Source organism: Manis javanica, chromosome 2 (assembly GCF_040802235.1).
Source record: "Manis javanica isolate MJ-LG chromosome 2, MJ_LKY, whole genome shotgun sequence".
NCBI classification, from domain to species: domain Eukaryota; kingdom Metazoa; phylum Chordata; class Mammalia; order Pholidota; family Manidae; genus Manis; species Manis javanica.
In genome coordinates, this window is record NC_133157.1 from 176311442 (window position 1) to 176326821 (window position 15380).

The following is a 15380-nucleotide window of genomic DNA, read 5'->3' on the forward strand; positions in this document are numbered from 1 at the left end:
ACTGTCTATTCTCAAATAATTTCCTAATGTGAGACTGTTCTCTCACTAGCTATGAGGGTGAAAAATCGTCTAAGGATTGTCCATGAAAGATGATAGACTGTTCTATTCTCTGGTCCCTGACAAAAGAGAGAGGCCAATGTCGATTTTAAAAGCTATATCAACCCACACAGAATTACTTGTTCAATAGTGCAGAGAAGTACTTTAAAAAAAAGTTGGACTGGGCAAGATGGTAGACATTATCATTTAAAGGCAGGAAAGGATATTCCTTAACTATTTTCAACTGTGTATAGAGGTGAAATTATTATGTTCTTCGGGAGTACACATACAGTAATGGTTTGAACTACTCTGTTTTTTCAGAAATACCAATGAGATATTTGTCACTGAAAGTTGTATTTTTTCATTAGTGGTTGTACATTTGTCACTATCAATTCCTATAAAACCTCTTATATTCAGAATGACCAAGACAAATTTTCACTGTTATTTCACAGCTAGCACTCATAACTTTATGCTACTGTGTGTTCACTGATTTATCCTGGTGATGAGAACCAGCTTTAGAATTCATTGACTGGAGGTATTTTTCCTTTCCATTAGTGAATGCCTGAGAACTTTGAAAATGAAATTCCACATCAGACAGCAAAGAATAAATTTGTATCATATACTTTGTTTTCTAAAAGCTAATATTTACCAAGCCTTTGCTATGTGCCAAGCGTTATGCCAAACACACATACACATAATTCCCTTACTCCTCCTAAAAGCCCTGTGAGGTGGTACTATTGGTAGCCCCATTTTACAGATGAAGAAATTAAGATGTAGAAAGGTTCAAATACCATAGTCAAACCCCAGCATTTCTACACCAGACCTACACTTGTCACCACACTATGGCATTGCAACTCTGGTGTTTGGTGAATTTCTGGGTACTTCGTTAGTAAACAGATGACTCTGTTTCATGAGATTTCCTACCATGAGAGCAGAGCAGACTATCTGGTAGGCTTATTTAAGCACCCAGCAAAAGTCCTGAGCTCAAGAACCCATCATATCTTGTTTTCTGGGACATGAGCCATCACATAATTATGAGCTAGGATATAATTTCTTTTTTTAAGTCCATTTTTTCCCCCTCAGTGTGGAGTAAGAGCAGTAACATTTTTATCTATCATGAGCAAGATCTTTACATACACTATTCCATATCTGCCCCCAAACTCTGTGATACCTCTAGTCCAGTGTTATGTATCAGAAGATTTAAGATGAGAAAAATTAAGCAACTTGGTCAAGGGCATATAGTGGTAAAAGTGAAGCTAATTCCTTTAAATTTGTACCCCTTGCTCTTAAAGGAGAAAGAAGAAAGAGAAAAGGACAAGATGGTGGAGACAGATAAGGGCACCTAGCAACTCTGCAGTGCTCTAGAGTTTTCAGGACCACCTCAAGTCCTTTTCTGGAATGGATAGTGTATAAATGAAGTTCATTAAAGGAATTTTAAGAACAGTCGGTGGCTGAAAGCAAAAACATCTTATACTTGTTTGTTCCACAAATAACTTGATCACTATGTGCCAGGACCTGTGGGAGGGTCTGGAGGTAAAGTGGTGGATATTACCGGCTAGAAGACAGACTAGAAGGAAATGCAGGTCTGCAATAAAATGTGATAAGGATTATTATAGGAAAGTATGGGTTTGCACAGCAAGGGAAGACAACCTAATTTAGGGGACCAGGGAATGCTTCCACAATGACAGTGTTTATGGTGAAATAAAAAAGAATAGAAGTTTTTAAAAATAATATATGTCTCTTACAACATTGAATAGTTCTAACACTGCAGTAAAAGAACAGTAAGATACTGTGTAGGAATATCAAAATTTCCAAATGATTTACAACAAGCATATCATAAAGACCATCACCTTAGGAGTCCATGATTTTATTCTTGCTGTACTAAAATAGGACATAAATGTACATCGATATAAACTCAGATCTAAAGTCCAAGACCATGACTTTATGAGTCACTGGAAATTTGGGAGTAATTTATTATTGGGGAGTAACCTTCTGTCAAGTACTAAGCAGTGGGTATACATCATTGAAGGGCCAGTGTAGTCTTTGAAGGGAATCGTTCAACCAGATTGCACATCCCAGATCTGGCCGGGTGTATCAATCCACCGAATCCTTTCTGCCTGGTGCCATTATGTGTATTGTGTGCATGGCTATTGGAAACACAAACAACTATTGGAAAGAGATGATCATTTTCCAGAGATATTCTACGTTCTATAGGAGCTTTTAAAAAGCCTATATAATTTTAAACAAAGTTGGATCACGTTCTGGTGCTTTTCAAAAACTCTTTAAGATTTCCTGAGCACGTCACTTTTATGTCCTAGGATAACTTATCAGACAGTAGGAGTTTACAAATATAGTACCTTTTTCTGCCTTTCTACCCTTATCAAACCTGTGAATAATATTTTGTGAAACAAATTAATCCTGTCATCCAATCTTATGTGAACTGGGGGCTATTGGGAAATATGTCAGGGACTAGCAAAACATAGTCTTGCTTTGCAGTAGTTACTAAGAGATTCAACAAGAGCACACAATGTTCGGCTGTCATATTTCTGAAAACATACTTGGAATCCAAGTGTAAATGTATAAATAAAGCCAGATAACATGAAATAAATTACTTGCATTTAAAAACATTTCTGTCTCCATAGATCAAAAAAGCTGACATTTCCTGAAATAAAAAAAATCCAAGGAATCAAAGGCAGATGCAACTATAACCTAATGTCACTGGCAAATACTATTCTACAAACTAAGATTAACACTTCATACTGAGCATTCTTCAGCCTAAGAATTTCCAATCACTCCACCAAAATTCCACTGTAACAAAATCCCTATATAGTAAATGGTAAAGGCTGCACTAGCCCTTCTAAAGCGAGAAATGGAAGTGTGACACTATTTTATTCTACCGTGAGAGAATGCTCTGGGATGGCTATTCACAGCACGGGAGTTCAGATTTCAGCAAGGAGTTCAGGCTCCATATTTGACATAAGACCCGTACAGAAACATCACGAAGACATTAGGGCCCGCATTCCACACCCTACAGCTTGGCCTGGCCAGCACAGAAAATTTAAAACTTTTCTTTGGATCTCAGAAAGTCTACCATACATTATCTGAGATTCAAAAAGCTCTACTTATCACACTAGTCATAAAACATAGGCAGATTAATCTGGACCTCACAAATTGGTTCTTTGTGCAAATGTCTGAAAAAAGGAGAGGAGAGATATGCCTTGTTTGGGTTGCAAAGTAAATTTATTTTTTCTAAATCATATTCACATCCATTTATATAAGTGAATGAGTCAAATAGACATTGCTGTGTAACAAACCACCCAAAATGGAGTGGTAAAAGCCACAGTCCTGCAGGTGGGCAACATAGGGCGGGACCAACTGTGTCATTTTTATGGTCTCAGCTAGCCTCCTTAAGGCATCTGTAGTCAGCTGCATTCCGGCTTTGCTGATCTTGGTTGGCCTTTCTCATATGTCTGGGGCCTCAGCTGGCATGAATCCACTGACTTAGCTCTGTTCTATGTGGTCTTTAATCGTCCAGCACCAGAGCTGACAAAACTATAGACCACTGCCTGTTTTTATAGATAAAATTTTATCAGAACACAGCCACACTCATTTGTTTGTTTATTGTCCATGGCTTCTCTTACATTAAAACAAAAGAGTTGAGTAGTTGGGACAGGAACCATAATATTTACTATCTGGCTCTATATAAACAGTTCGCTGATCCCTGCTCAAGCAGGACTTGTTCACATGGCAATCTTAGGAGTTTAAGAGAAGGTGTAGAAACTCACAGAGCCTCCTGGGGCCTCACCTTGAAACTGGCACACTGTCACTTCTGCCACATTCTCTCGCCAAAGCAAGTTAGAAGACCAGTCCAGATCCACGGGAAGGGGAAACAGAATCCTTGTCTTGAAGGAGGAAGCTGAAAAGTCACATTTTAAAGGGTGTGGGTTTGGGGAGTACTGCGTGATTCTGGTCATATTTGCAATCTACCACATTGGAACACATAAGAATTGCCTTCAGACTATGAAAATTATGGTGGAATGGGTACATGCATTATATATCTCATTAGGAAAGCCCATGAGAATCTTCTGAGTCATTGTTTATCACAGTGATCCAAGAAGTGCCTGCAGATTCTCTTGGATATTTTGGCAGAGATAACAGTTATTATTAAAACTGTGTCCTGGGAGAATCATACTGGAGGCCAACTATTCATTATTATACAACCTTAGGAGATGGTTATAGACTTGTATCTACTGGTTCTTGATCCCTGATCCTAAAGGGAAATAAAGCTCAATTAAAATTTATGAACTCAGTAAGGTGGCTAGGCTATGGAAACAAATGGACCCCAAATGTAGGATGATTCCAGTACAAGAGAGAATTGTTCCATGCCCAGGAAACAGTCCACACAATGATTGAGGGACACACGCTCCTCTCACCTGGGGCTCTGCCATTCGTAAGGCAGATCTTCGTCATACCAAAAGAGAAGGCAGAGAGAACGTGGAAGAGGCTAACATCCTTCCTGAAAGTCTTGGCCCCAAGGTGGCACACGGCACTGCTGCCCACCTTCCATTGTGGAGCAGTCATCAGCTGGCTACACTTAACTGCAAAGTTGATGGACTGTGTGTCTAGAAATAGCAATGGATTTTGATGAACAGCTTGGAGTTTCTGCCACAGCCTACTTTCTGGCCATCAGATATTCATATGCATCCTTCTTCTCAGATATATAAAACACACTCCTTCACAAGAGAGATACCCCAAATCTCCAGTTTCTGCTTCTAGATCAAAATCCAGAATTCTGGATAATATTCAGTCTTCTGCAAGGTTAGGATGTAGTCCCTTGAGGTCTGATGTATGACACACTTAGGAATAAAGAGGTAAGTTATCTCCCTGCCACGCACACACACACAACATACCAATGATAAAACTGGACCAGGATCAATGCCATAAAAACCGCCATTCTGAAAAGGGATGACTAGGAAACTACATCCCCTGGTTCATTGCAATGAGTTCATAAAGGGAAGGTATCAGTGAAGGAAGTTCTGTGATTAGACACTGATCTCCATTCTGGGAGGAATTCTGTTTCCATTGTTCTTTGGTCCATGATCTTCTATGAGCTTATTGGAAACAGCCCACTTAGAGAATTAATGTTTATGTAGTATTCACAGCCTGCTTCCTGCTCATATGAATTTGGGGGCCCAAAAGTTATTTTAAGGTTTAAACAAACAAAGGATTTTAAGACTGTGATCAAGATTTATTTGGCAACAGGTTTCTGTCAGAAATTTAGTAGATTACTGATCAGTTTACATTTAGTCAGTTTCATGTGCTACTAACCATACCTAAAATTATTCCTAAGACATAATTTTCAAGCCTTGTTTATTTCTTTACTAAACCCTATAAAGATAAGAATTTTATTTTGATCCATCACTATATAGCCTGATTCTAGCACCTACTACTTACCTGTTGGAACACAAAGTAGGAACATTTGTTAAATATATAGAGCAGCTGAGGTAATACCTACAATATAATTGATATTCAACAAAGGGTAGCTATTAACATGAAGGGAGAAACTCATTGGAATAAGAGACAGTAAACCTGGCGTTTAATTCTGGCTCTACTGCAACACAGCTGGATAGTATTGTGCAGGTTATTCTCCTCATATTTTAATCATCCTTACATTGTTACATTGTTCTGCACTTTTATGATTCACCCCCAATCCTTACTATTTTTTTCACTTTTATGATTCACTCCCAACCCTTGATGAGGGAAGGACTAATCTTGAGATCAAAATATCATGGCAGGTCTTTAGTGAAGTCTTCAAACTACCAGTGCTACAATGAGACCAGGATTTGTTAATAAGAAGCAGTTGGCATCCAATCCAGTGTGAGCAATTGGGCACAGGCTCCATCTAATGCCATGAGTTGTGGAGTGGGGCCCCTGGTAGGTAGTTAATATGTTTGAGAACCTCGTGAAGATCAATGTACCTTTCTTTGGAAATGCAGCAGTGAATATGTATTTTTTTTAATTTGGAAGTTCACAATATGTCTAATATTGCAAAATATCCAAGGAGAAGCTGGAGCTGCATGCTGTGCACAGGAGGCCAGTGACCCCAATCATGGCTGCACATGAGCATTGCTTGGGGAGGTTTTTATCAATACCAGTGCCTGGATCCCACTGCCAGAGATTCTGGCATATACATACACAAAATACATGTAAGTGTAATTTTAAAACCTACTTGAGAATTCTACTTGAGAAGCACTGCTCTTAAAAAGGAAACAAGTCATTGTGAAGGCCACTTGCTTTAGGTTCTGTTACTACAGACAAGAAAAATATCCTGCCTATAAGAGCTATTGTACAATGTTATTGCTTGAATCAGCCATGGCTTGCCTTTTAGATGAGGATTGTTTGCTTTGTGGGAAGGAACGGATGGGCCGCAGGGGGTCAAGGGGTCAATTTCCGGGAGGCTCCATGGCAGCGGCGTGGTTTAACGCTTGCCCTTCCCCGCAGCACATCATGCTTGTGCAGCGGCAGATGTCCGTGATGGAAGAGGGCCTGCAAGAATTCCAGCTTGCTCTGAAACACTACGTGGAGAGCGCCTCCTCCCAAAGCGGGTGTCTGCGGTAGGTGCTGCTGCACATGCGCCATAGGTGAGGGTGGGGTCTGGGAGCCGGAGGCTGAGGAGCTTCGCCTGTTGGTGTGGATCATTGCAGCCTCTGGGTAATGCATTTTGCAGACTTTAACTGGGTATTTTTTCTTTGTCCCTTGGACTCTGTGGATTTGGTCACTTGGTGCACCAAGGGAAGTAGAATGGAGAGAACAATTCGAGTGAGAAAAGGAGTTTCTAGTAGACTGAAATCCTCCATTTTGTATCCCGGCAGGCCCACACTCTAATTTAAAATCGTCTCTGGTAGATGAGGCCCCGACTCCAGGGCATCTAGCTCTGATTGCTCCCTTGGCAACATGCCCTATGGCCTAATAACCGTTTCAGCCATTATGAAATTGCACAATCTCTGAAGTCTTGATTGCAGACCTTGATCGTTTAAAAAAAGAGAAAAGAAAAAAATCACAGCTACTTCAGGTCAGGCTTCTGTTATCTCAGGCTACTAAAATATACTAACTATTCCTCATCTTCAGTTTCTCCACTCCAATGGGTCTAAACAGCTACTAGAATAATTATCCAGCAGCAATCACTGCAGAATCCCCTGAATCAGGAAGCTAGAGTTCTCTGACGAGTATCTTACCAAATGTTCATCCTGACCCTTCGTCTGTCCTTCCCCATCCCTAGCACTGCTGTTTGTTCTCGCTCAGCCAAGCACTGTGCCTCAGCACTGCCCGGCTGCCTGTAGCCTCCTGGTATAATCTGTGCCTTGGCCCTGGCCACCCTCCTTCCCAGAAATGTGCTCCCAGCTGCAGATCTCTGCCAAGCCCAAGCTTTGCCTCAAGTCCAAAGCCCAGCCCCCAGCTCCCCTGCCTCTGGAAAACTGCTGAAGGCAAATCTAATCTACCTCGGGAGTTCATTTAAACTGCACACACATGTACATGTGTGTGCATACACACCCATGGAAACCCATACGCTATGTTTCTGAGGGCCTTCGTGTTCTTCACAGTAACTAATTCCATTTTATTCATCCTCCAGAAGAATACTTCCCCAGCTAAGAAGTCCAGCTCTGGAACTAAACATGGGATTGTATTAGCTTTGTGGTTTTGGGAAAGGTTCTTACTGCCTCTAGTCTCAGTTTCCTCATCAAGAACCTCATAAGATGGTTGCGAGGATTTACCTGAGTGCTCGGCAAGCGGCCGCCATGCGGGCAGGCAGGAAACGAGAGCTGCCCTTGCTCCCTCCCTCCTGTCCGGCCTCCCGCCTCGCTCGAGGAGAGAGGACTTGCTCGGTGCCATTAAGGACTAACAACTCACCGTCTTCCCAGTTTTGTCTTTGCAACAGAAGCAAAGGAAATGCTGTATTTCCATTTTTTGTTAACTTCCTCACATCATGCTCAGAAGGGCACAAACTAAAAACCCCATTTTAGTCCTTTCAGTTCTGTGAGTTTAGAGAAATTTGCCAAAGGAAGAATATACGTAGATTTAAAAAGCCTAGTCAAATAAAAACAAGTTTAAAATAGATAAAAATATAAAAATACATGTCAAAAATATTTTGAAATAAAAAGTGAATATCTGGAAAATGCAAAAAACATAGATATTGATATCAACATGTATACCAGCCACAGAATAAACTGCAGAAAGGAGAGCACAGTAGACTCTTCCCTGGATGGTGAGGACAGAAAGAAGAGAAAGGCTGGCTTTGTGTCTGACAATCTCCAGGGACAGGTTAGATTTTTTTACCTTTATTAAAAAGGCACAAAGTTTGATTATTTTTTAAGGTTCAGAAATATTGTTTTGTGTGCTGTGAAAACTACCTGAAGCTGCCAGTACAGGCCAGGGTGAGAGAAACAGGCTGCGGAAGAGTAAGAGAGTAGGTGTGTTTGTGCTGCCCACCGCTATCTCCATTCCCCCAATAACCATGAAAATGTGCTCCCCTGGCTCCCACTGTGAAGTAGGGGAAAGGAAAGTATCCTTTTCTGGAAAGAGAAAGTGAGACTCTCAGCTGCCCTTTTCCTCTGCAAGACTGGTCTGCTTTTTAATGACTCTTCACTCACTTCTTATTGCTGATTTTTCAGCTAATTTCTTTCTTTTACTAGAATTATGAAAAAAGACTATCAGATAGAATGAGCTTCAGAGATTCGATCACTCCACATGGATGGAAAGTATGAGGAAAACACATCATGCTGGTGTACCAGTTCAATTCAATTTTCTCTCTGTACCAATGGAACAATCAGACAGGTCACTCATGCCATCAGTCCTGCTCCAGTGGGCACAGCATGACTGCCCAGTGCTTGGCTGATGAAAAGCTCTGTGAATGATCAGAGTTTTGCAGTTTCTTCTTTTCCCGTGATTTTTGGCTCAGCCTCACCATGTTTAGACAGGAAAGGCTACCTCAAAATAGAACTTAAGCATTTACTAGTTAGGCATTTTGTATTCATTTTATCTTCCCAGCAATCATCTGAGGTATGTTTTACATCCAGTTTAGGAGGAAGTAGGCTTGGGGGTGTTAACCAACTTGCCCAAGTTAGGCTGCAAAACCCAAGTTTAATCCTTCTTGAGAATATTTGGTCATTCTTGAATTTCCTGGACTTTCTGTGTGGCTAAGCAGGGGTAGAATGAACAAGATCCCTTCAGTTCCAACCACAAGGTAATACTTTCTTCAGTTCAGGCCACTGGATTAGAGAGGTTTTTGCCCTCCAGGTATTTGGCTAGGAGACTCAGAGGTTTGAGGGCTGACAGAACCCTTGTCAGAGCCATCAGTTGAGTTTTAAACCCAACAGATCAATTATGTGACCCATGTATAACACACACACATGCACATGTCCACACACATACACATGTGCACACATATTGTTTGATGTTCTTGTTGCTTATTTTGTAATCCTGAAGGCTCATTGATCTGTTTGGCATGGGGGAGTGAGTTCTGACTGAATATATGTGTTTTACACACTGTATTCTCAGATACTTGACATCAGAAAAGGTGAAAATAGTTTCTCCTTTTAAGGATCTTAAAATCCAGTTGGGAAACTAGGATGCTCATTCATGAGCAATTCATGGCTTAAAATTTCACAGCTGTTAAGTAGAATAAAATGATTTCTGAAGTCACTCTCAGCTATGAAATTCTAGAATTTGTATTCTCAGTTCCATGTTAAGGTCTTAAGAAACATGCATGGGGACTTGTATTCTAAGTGTCAACCCTGAGATGTGCCATGGCCAAAGAATCGTCCTTAAGAATAGTACCTGTTGCACACTGAACCATGCATCATTTATCAGCATTTTCCTATAGATGAAATTGGTAGCCAGAACTTGGTGTGGAGAAATGTGAAGACTTGTGCCTTTTCTGCAGTGGTTAGGCTCTGAGGGAAGGTAGGGCACGTGGAGAGAGAAGGCAGCTGAGAGCCGGGGAGTCCTGTCATCGCCTCAGGTGAGATCTTTAACCCCCGCTGTTCCTGAGCCACCTCCTTTTCCCCTAGAAGCCATTTCACTGACATTTTCCAGCTGTTGGGAATATTCAAGGTCTTTCAGAGCTCAGGGCTGAAGCTCCTAAGGGCATCCAGGGACAGCTGAGCCAGAGAACTCCCACTTCAGCAGGTGTTAAGTGTCACAGAAAGTATGAACCGACTGAGGAGGAAGACTGAAGGTGTTTAGTTAGTCACACAGCACCAGCTCTGAGCTGTGCAATTCTGTTTGCAAATAATTGAATAATGTAATTCTGAGTTTGCAAATAATTGACAGCTAATCATGAAAGCTCTAAGTCTTTTTTAACAGAAATATTACTGAGATAAATATTTCTAAAAATCACTTCATAATTAACCTTTTCTTGCTGGCACAGTGTCATCATTGCATATGTATCACCATCATCTGTATTGTATAGTCTCAAATAGCAATATCCTTAAATGTCATTGGTATATATTGGTCAGTTTCACACTTAACTGAAAGTCTGTAGAGCAGTTCTGATTAGCATTTTCACACCTGTCCCTTTGGGACAAAATCTGCACTGGGCTTTCTGTCAGCCCCGCCATCTGGCTCTTCACCAGATGGCCGACAGTCAGGAACAAAGGGAAGGGAGTAATATCCACAAGTCCTCCTCTCGTGTCTGAGCCTAAGAATGCAAACATTTCCCCAAAGCCTTCCGTCCCAGCATATTTCCCATGGCATCTCAGTGGCCCAACTCATGTGACATGGTCATTCCTGACTCCAGGGGCTGTTAGGAAACAAGTGTGCAGCAAAAAGGAGTGAGGTTGTCATAAAAATGTCAGTCCAGCGCTGAATGGTACACTGGTTATATTGCAAACTGAACAGTGGCAGGATTCTGTTAGAGGGAGTATAGCTGGCGAGGCAACAGACAAGTGTTTGCCATATCATGCCAGAATAACTGTGATGATAAAATGCCTTAATCTGTGTAAAATGCTTAGACCAGGGCCTGGAGCAGAGCAGTATACATTAGCAATCATCACCATTATTATTCATAGCTATAATAGTGTATAAAAATTATTGTTATTGGCTTGCTGCTTCCATTTGCACAGATATGTGTGTCTTCACTTTCTTTTATGGTCTTTTGTTTTTTCCCCCCCTCTCCTGTCCTTTTTACTTCTGTCATGCTTCTCAACTTTGATACCACTAAAGCTTACTTTTCACTACTCACACAGTGAAAGTGCTTTCTTTTTAGCTATTGAGCTAACAGCTAATTAAGCATGAACGTGCACAGACACTATACACACACGCACAAACACCTGAAGTACTGGGCTAAGTATTCTATATGCAACATTTTATTTAATCCTCATAATACTATTATTGCTGTCTTACAGATGAGATCACTGAGGTTAAATAAGGGGCTCAAGGTGACAAAGCTAGTTAAGTGGTGGGTGAAGTTAGCCTGTTGGGCCATACTTCAAACTGCTACCTTATCACACTGTTTTTCATCTTTAGTTCTTCAAAAGCTGAGAATTATGCTGTAATTTTGTAAATTTCTTAGTTTTATGGCTACTGTGGAAAAATGGAAGGTTCAGATAGCAGGATAAGTGGGTTTTTAATATAGTAAGTAACACAAATGAGTTAGTTTATACCAGGCAGTTCTTCATGAAAATGCTAGACTGAGTATTTTTTATTTTATCCTAAAAAAAAAGTAGTCATGGTTTGAAATTTGCCCGTTACATTATCAGGTTATGTTTGTAGTTCACAGACCCTTTGCGACTATGACGGAAGCTGTGGATTCTCCTCTCAGAAAAAAACAGAAATGCACATTGCAGCTCATTTCTGGGATTTCAAGGAATCCCACCCCAACCCCACTCCAGCTCAAAAGCCCATCCATGAACTCCTAGGATTAGAAAATCTATGATTTCCCCTTGTATTCAGTTGCTATTATTCTTTTATAAACCTTTACCCCACAAAATCTGAAATTGAGTGTAACTCCAGGAGGAAAATGTGTTCCTAGCCCAGGGCAAATAAACCTTTGAAGTAGAAATCAGTCAAAGAGAAAAAATAAAGTGGGAGAAACCCATTTATTGCTTGCAAGAAGTCGATTACTTTTGCTCACCCATGTCTCTTCCCTTCCTGGCTGGGAAGAAAAACCAAAAGAAACCTCTCCAATCCAGTGCATGCTCCCCTCTCCCCCAACCCCTTGTAAGCACCTATAGACATGGAGATGGACTGCTGCTCCCACACTGAGCTAACAATATTTGCCACATAATACCTGAATGAAGCAAGCTAGAAAAACATTAGAACTACTTACAGGCAAAGGGCTACACAGGAGTATTAAAATTGTGTATAGTTACCACCATCTGCTGGTCACACTGAAGTAAGTCCTAAATCTACATTTAGTTTGACTATTATACTGGTATGTTATAATCAGTATCCTTATTTTTCTAGCCTCTCAGCTTGGTTTCTAATTTGATTATACTGTAAAACATGAGGCTGAACAAGCAAGACTTGTGGAGTTAATTTTTTTTCAGATTTTAATGGATTTTAATGTAACAGTGTTAACAGTTCATTGGTATTTTAAATTCCACACTGCAACTAAACTTGGTATGATTTTATTTGTTTTTTTAATTTTTATTAAGGTATTATTGATATACACTCTTATGAAGGTTTCACATGAAAAAACAATGTGGTTACTACATTTACCCATATTATCAAGTTCCCACCCATACCCCAATGCAGTCACTGTCCATCAGTATAGTTAAGAATTCACTATTTGCCTTCTCTGTGCTACACTGTTTTCCCCATGACCCCTCACACCATGTGTACTAAACATAATACCCCTCAATCCCCTTCTCCCTCCCTTCTCCACCCCTCCCCTTTGGTAACCACTAGTCCCTTCTTGGAGTCTGTGAGTCTGCTGCTGTTTTGTTCCTTCAGTTTTGCTTTGTTGTTGTACTCACAAATGAGGGAAATCATTTGGCACTTGTCTTTCTCCACCTGACTTATTTCACTGAGCCTAATATCCTCCAGCTCCATCCATGTTGTTGCAAATGGTAGGATCTGTTTCTTTCTCATGGCTGAATAGTATTCCATTGTGTATATGTATTACACCTTCTTTATCCATTCATCTACTGATGGACACTTACGTTGCTTCCATATCTTGGCTATTGTAAATAGTGCTGTGATAAACATAGGGGTGCATATGTCTTTTTGAATCTGAGTTGTATTCTTTGGGTAAATTCCAAAGAGTGGGATTCCTAGGTCAAATGGTAATTCTATTTTTAGTTTTTTGAGGAACCTCCATACTGCTTTCCACAATGGTTGAACTAGCTTACTTTCCCACCAGCAGTGTAGGAGGGTTCCCCGTTCTTTGTGGAGTTACTTTTTATAGTCATCACATTCTCCCTTAAATTTATGTTGCCTCCTCCTTTCTTTCTACTATAATTTGGACCTTTACTGTCACTCACCTCAGCAATTTCAGCAGCTTTCTAGCTTCATTCTTGCTCTGTATGACTGTTCTCCATAAGATACCTCACTCCTCAGAAGCAGCTTTTTAAACCCAGCTCTAACCATGACACCTTCTTGCTTTAACTCCTTCAGTAGCTCCTCATTGTTCCAAGTTAAAGTCTACCCTTCACCTCAATTGGTCTTTTCAGCTATCCCTCCCCCTCACTCCTCCAAAACAGCTTTTGGTCACTCAGGCTGGTCAGAGGGCCAGAAGGAACCAAGGAACCAATTTGTGTTCTCTAAACTGGAAAAGAAATTTAAAAAACACTTGACCCAGACAGAGGGAAAGCTGGGTGTGTGTGTGTGTGTGTGTGTGTGTGTAGACAGAGGGAAAGCTGAGGGTGTAGCACTGTGACTCAACAGGGGTGTGTGTGTGTGTGTGTGTGTGTGTGTGTAGACAGAGGGAAAGCTGAGGGTGTAGCACTGTGACTCAACAGGGGTGTGTGTGTGTGTGTGTGTGTGTGTGTGTAGACAGAGGGAAAGCTGAGGGTGTAGCACTGTGACTCAACAGGTTTGTAGCAGGATCCCAAACAAAAATGCCAATCCAGGGTTAGGGCTGAAGCCAAGAGTTTGGCTAGAGCTATGGAGGTTGATCCCAAACAAAAATGCCAATCCAGGGTTAGGGCTGAAGCCAAGAGTTTGGCTAGAGCTATGGAGGTTGACAGGACTGATCCAAAGAGCTACATCGGAGGGTAAGGGTGGTGGCGGACACTTTTACTGAACCCTGGCGCAACACATATTGAGTAAATCTTTTTGAGTGAATAAATGAAATTTTACAGAGGTTTATTTGTGATGTGTATAATATACTGGCATAGTCTTCATGATGCCAAACCAGAAAACTAAAAAATTGCTGTCAAACAGACATATCGAAGTAATCAATGCTTGACACTTTTATTTTCATGCAGGCACCATAGGTGTTTCCTGTATGAATGGGTAAGATTGATCAGTTTGCTTCTTTTCTTTAATTTCCTATGCCTAATTATACCTTTTCTATTTCAGTATTTCTATACAGAAGCTTTCAAATGAATCTCGCTACATGATTTATGAGTTCTGGGAGAATAGTAGTGTATGGAATAGGTAAGCTATGAGCAAGCCTAATTTTTGTTTATTTTTTATTTTTTTAGGAGAGCAAGTGAGAGGGTTTTAGAGTTAAAGCGAGAGGACAGAGCTCCAGCAAGCCTTATTTTTGTTTATTTTCAAGGAAGTGGCAATTTACATGATGTAATTTTAGAACTTGTAGGAAAAGCTCCATTCCCTTTATCTTGCTTTAAAACCTGTCCCATTTGCTCATGTTCTTAAGCCCCACTCTTTTGGAATTTATTTCATGAATTAGAAACCATATTCCTCTTGAGGCACAAATACTTTTGGTAATGATCCACTTTAAGTGTGTTACCATTTCACTAATACTTTCAGGTAATTAGATTTAAATATGGACCATGGGTGTACGTGAGGGTAGGTGGTAAACAAAGGACACAGAAAAGGAAGGACAACAAATTTTACTTTCTAACTTTTCATAAGCTCTGAGGTTACTTTATTTTACAATAAAACTACATATATAATGGTTAAAATCACAGCTTAATAATTTTTCTAAATGTCTTTAAACACTGCAAATAAAGGGGAAATTAAAGACTTTCAGATTTAAAAATAAATCAGCTTGGTAATCATTCTACAATATTTATCAAATCATTATGTTGTACATATTGACTAGGTATATTTCAGTTATTTCTCAAAGTTAAAAATAAAACCAACTTCTTTGAAATTAAAATTACAAATAAGCAACAAATATATAATTAGAAAATTGGGATGAAGGAAATGTTTGCTAT

General features: G+C 40.2%; 1 protein-coding gene across 1 annotated transcript in view; it reads left to right on the forward strand.

The window, feature by feature from the left end:
• NECAB1 (N-terminal EF-hand calcium binding protein 1) overlaps positions 1-15380 on the forward strand; it is a 178845-nt gene that overhangs the window by 158366 nt on the left and 5099 nt on the right. Inside the window, exons 10-11 of the mRNA XM_036995811.2 lie at positions 6538-6650; positions 14557-14634. Coding sequence (XP_036851706.1) covers positions 6538-6650; positions 14557-14634 — 191 coding nt within the window. The remainder of the gene's footprint in view (positions 1-6537; positions 6651-14556; positions 14635-15380) is intronic.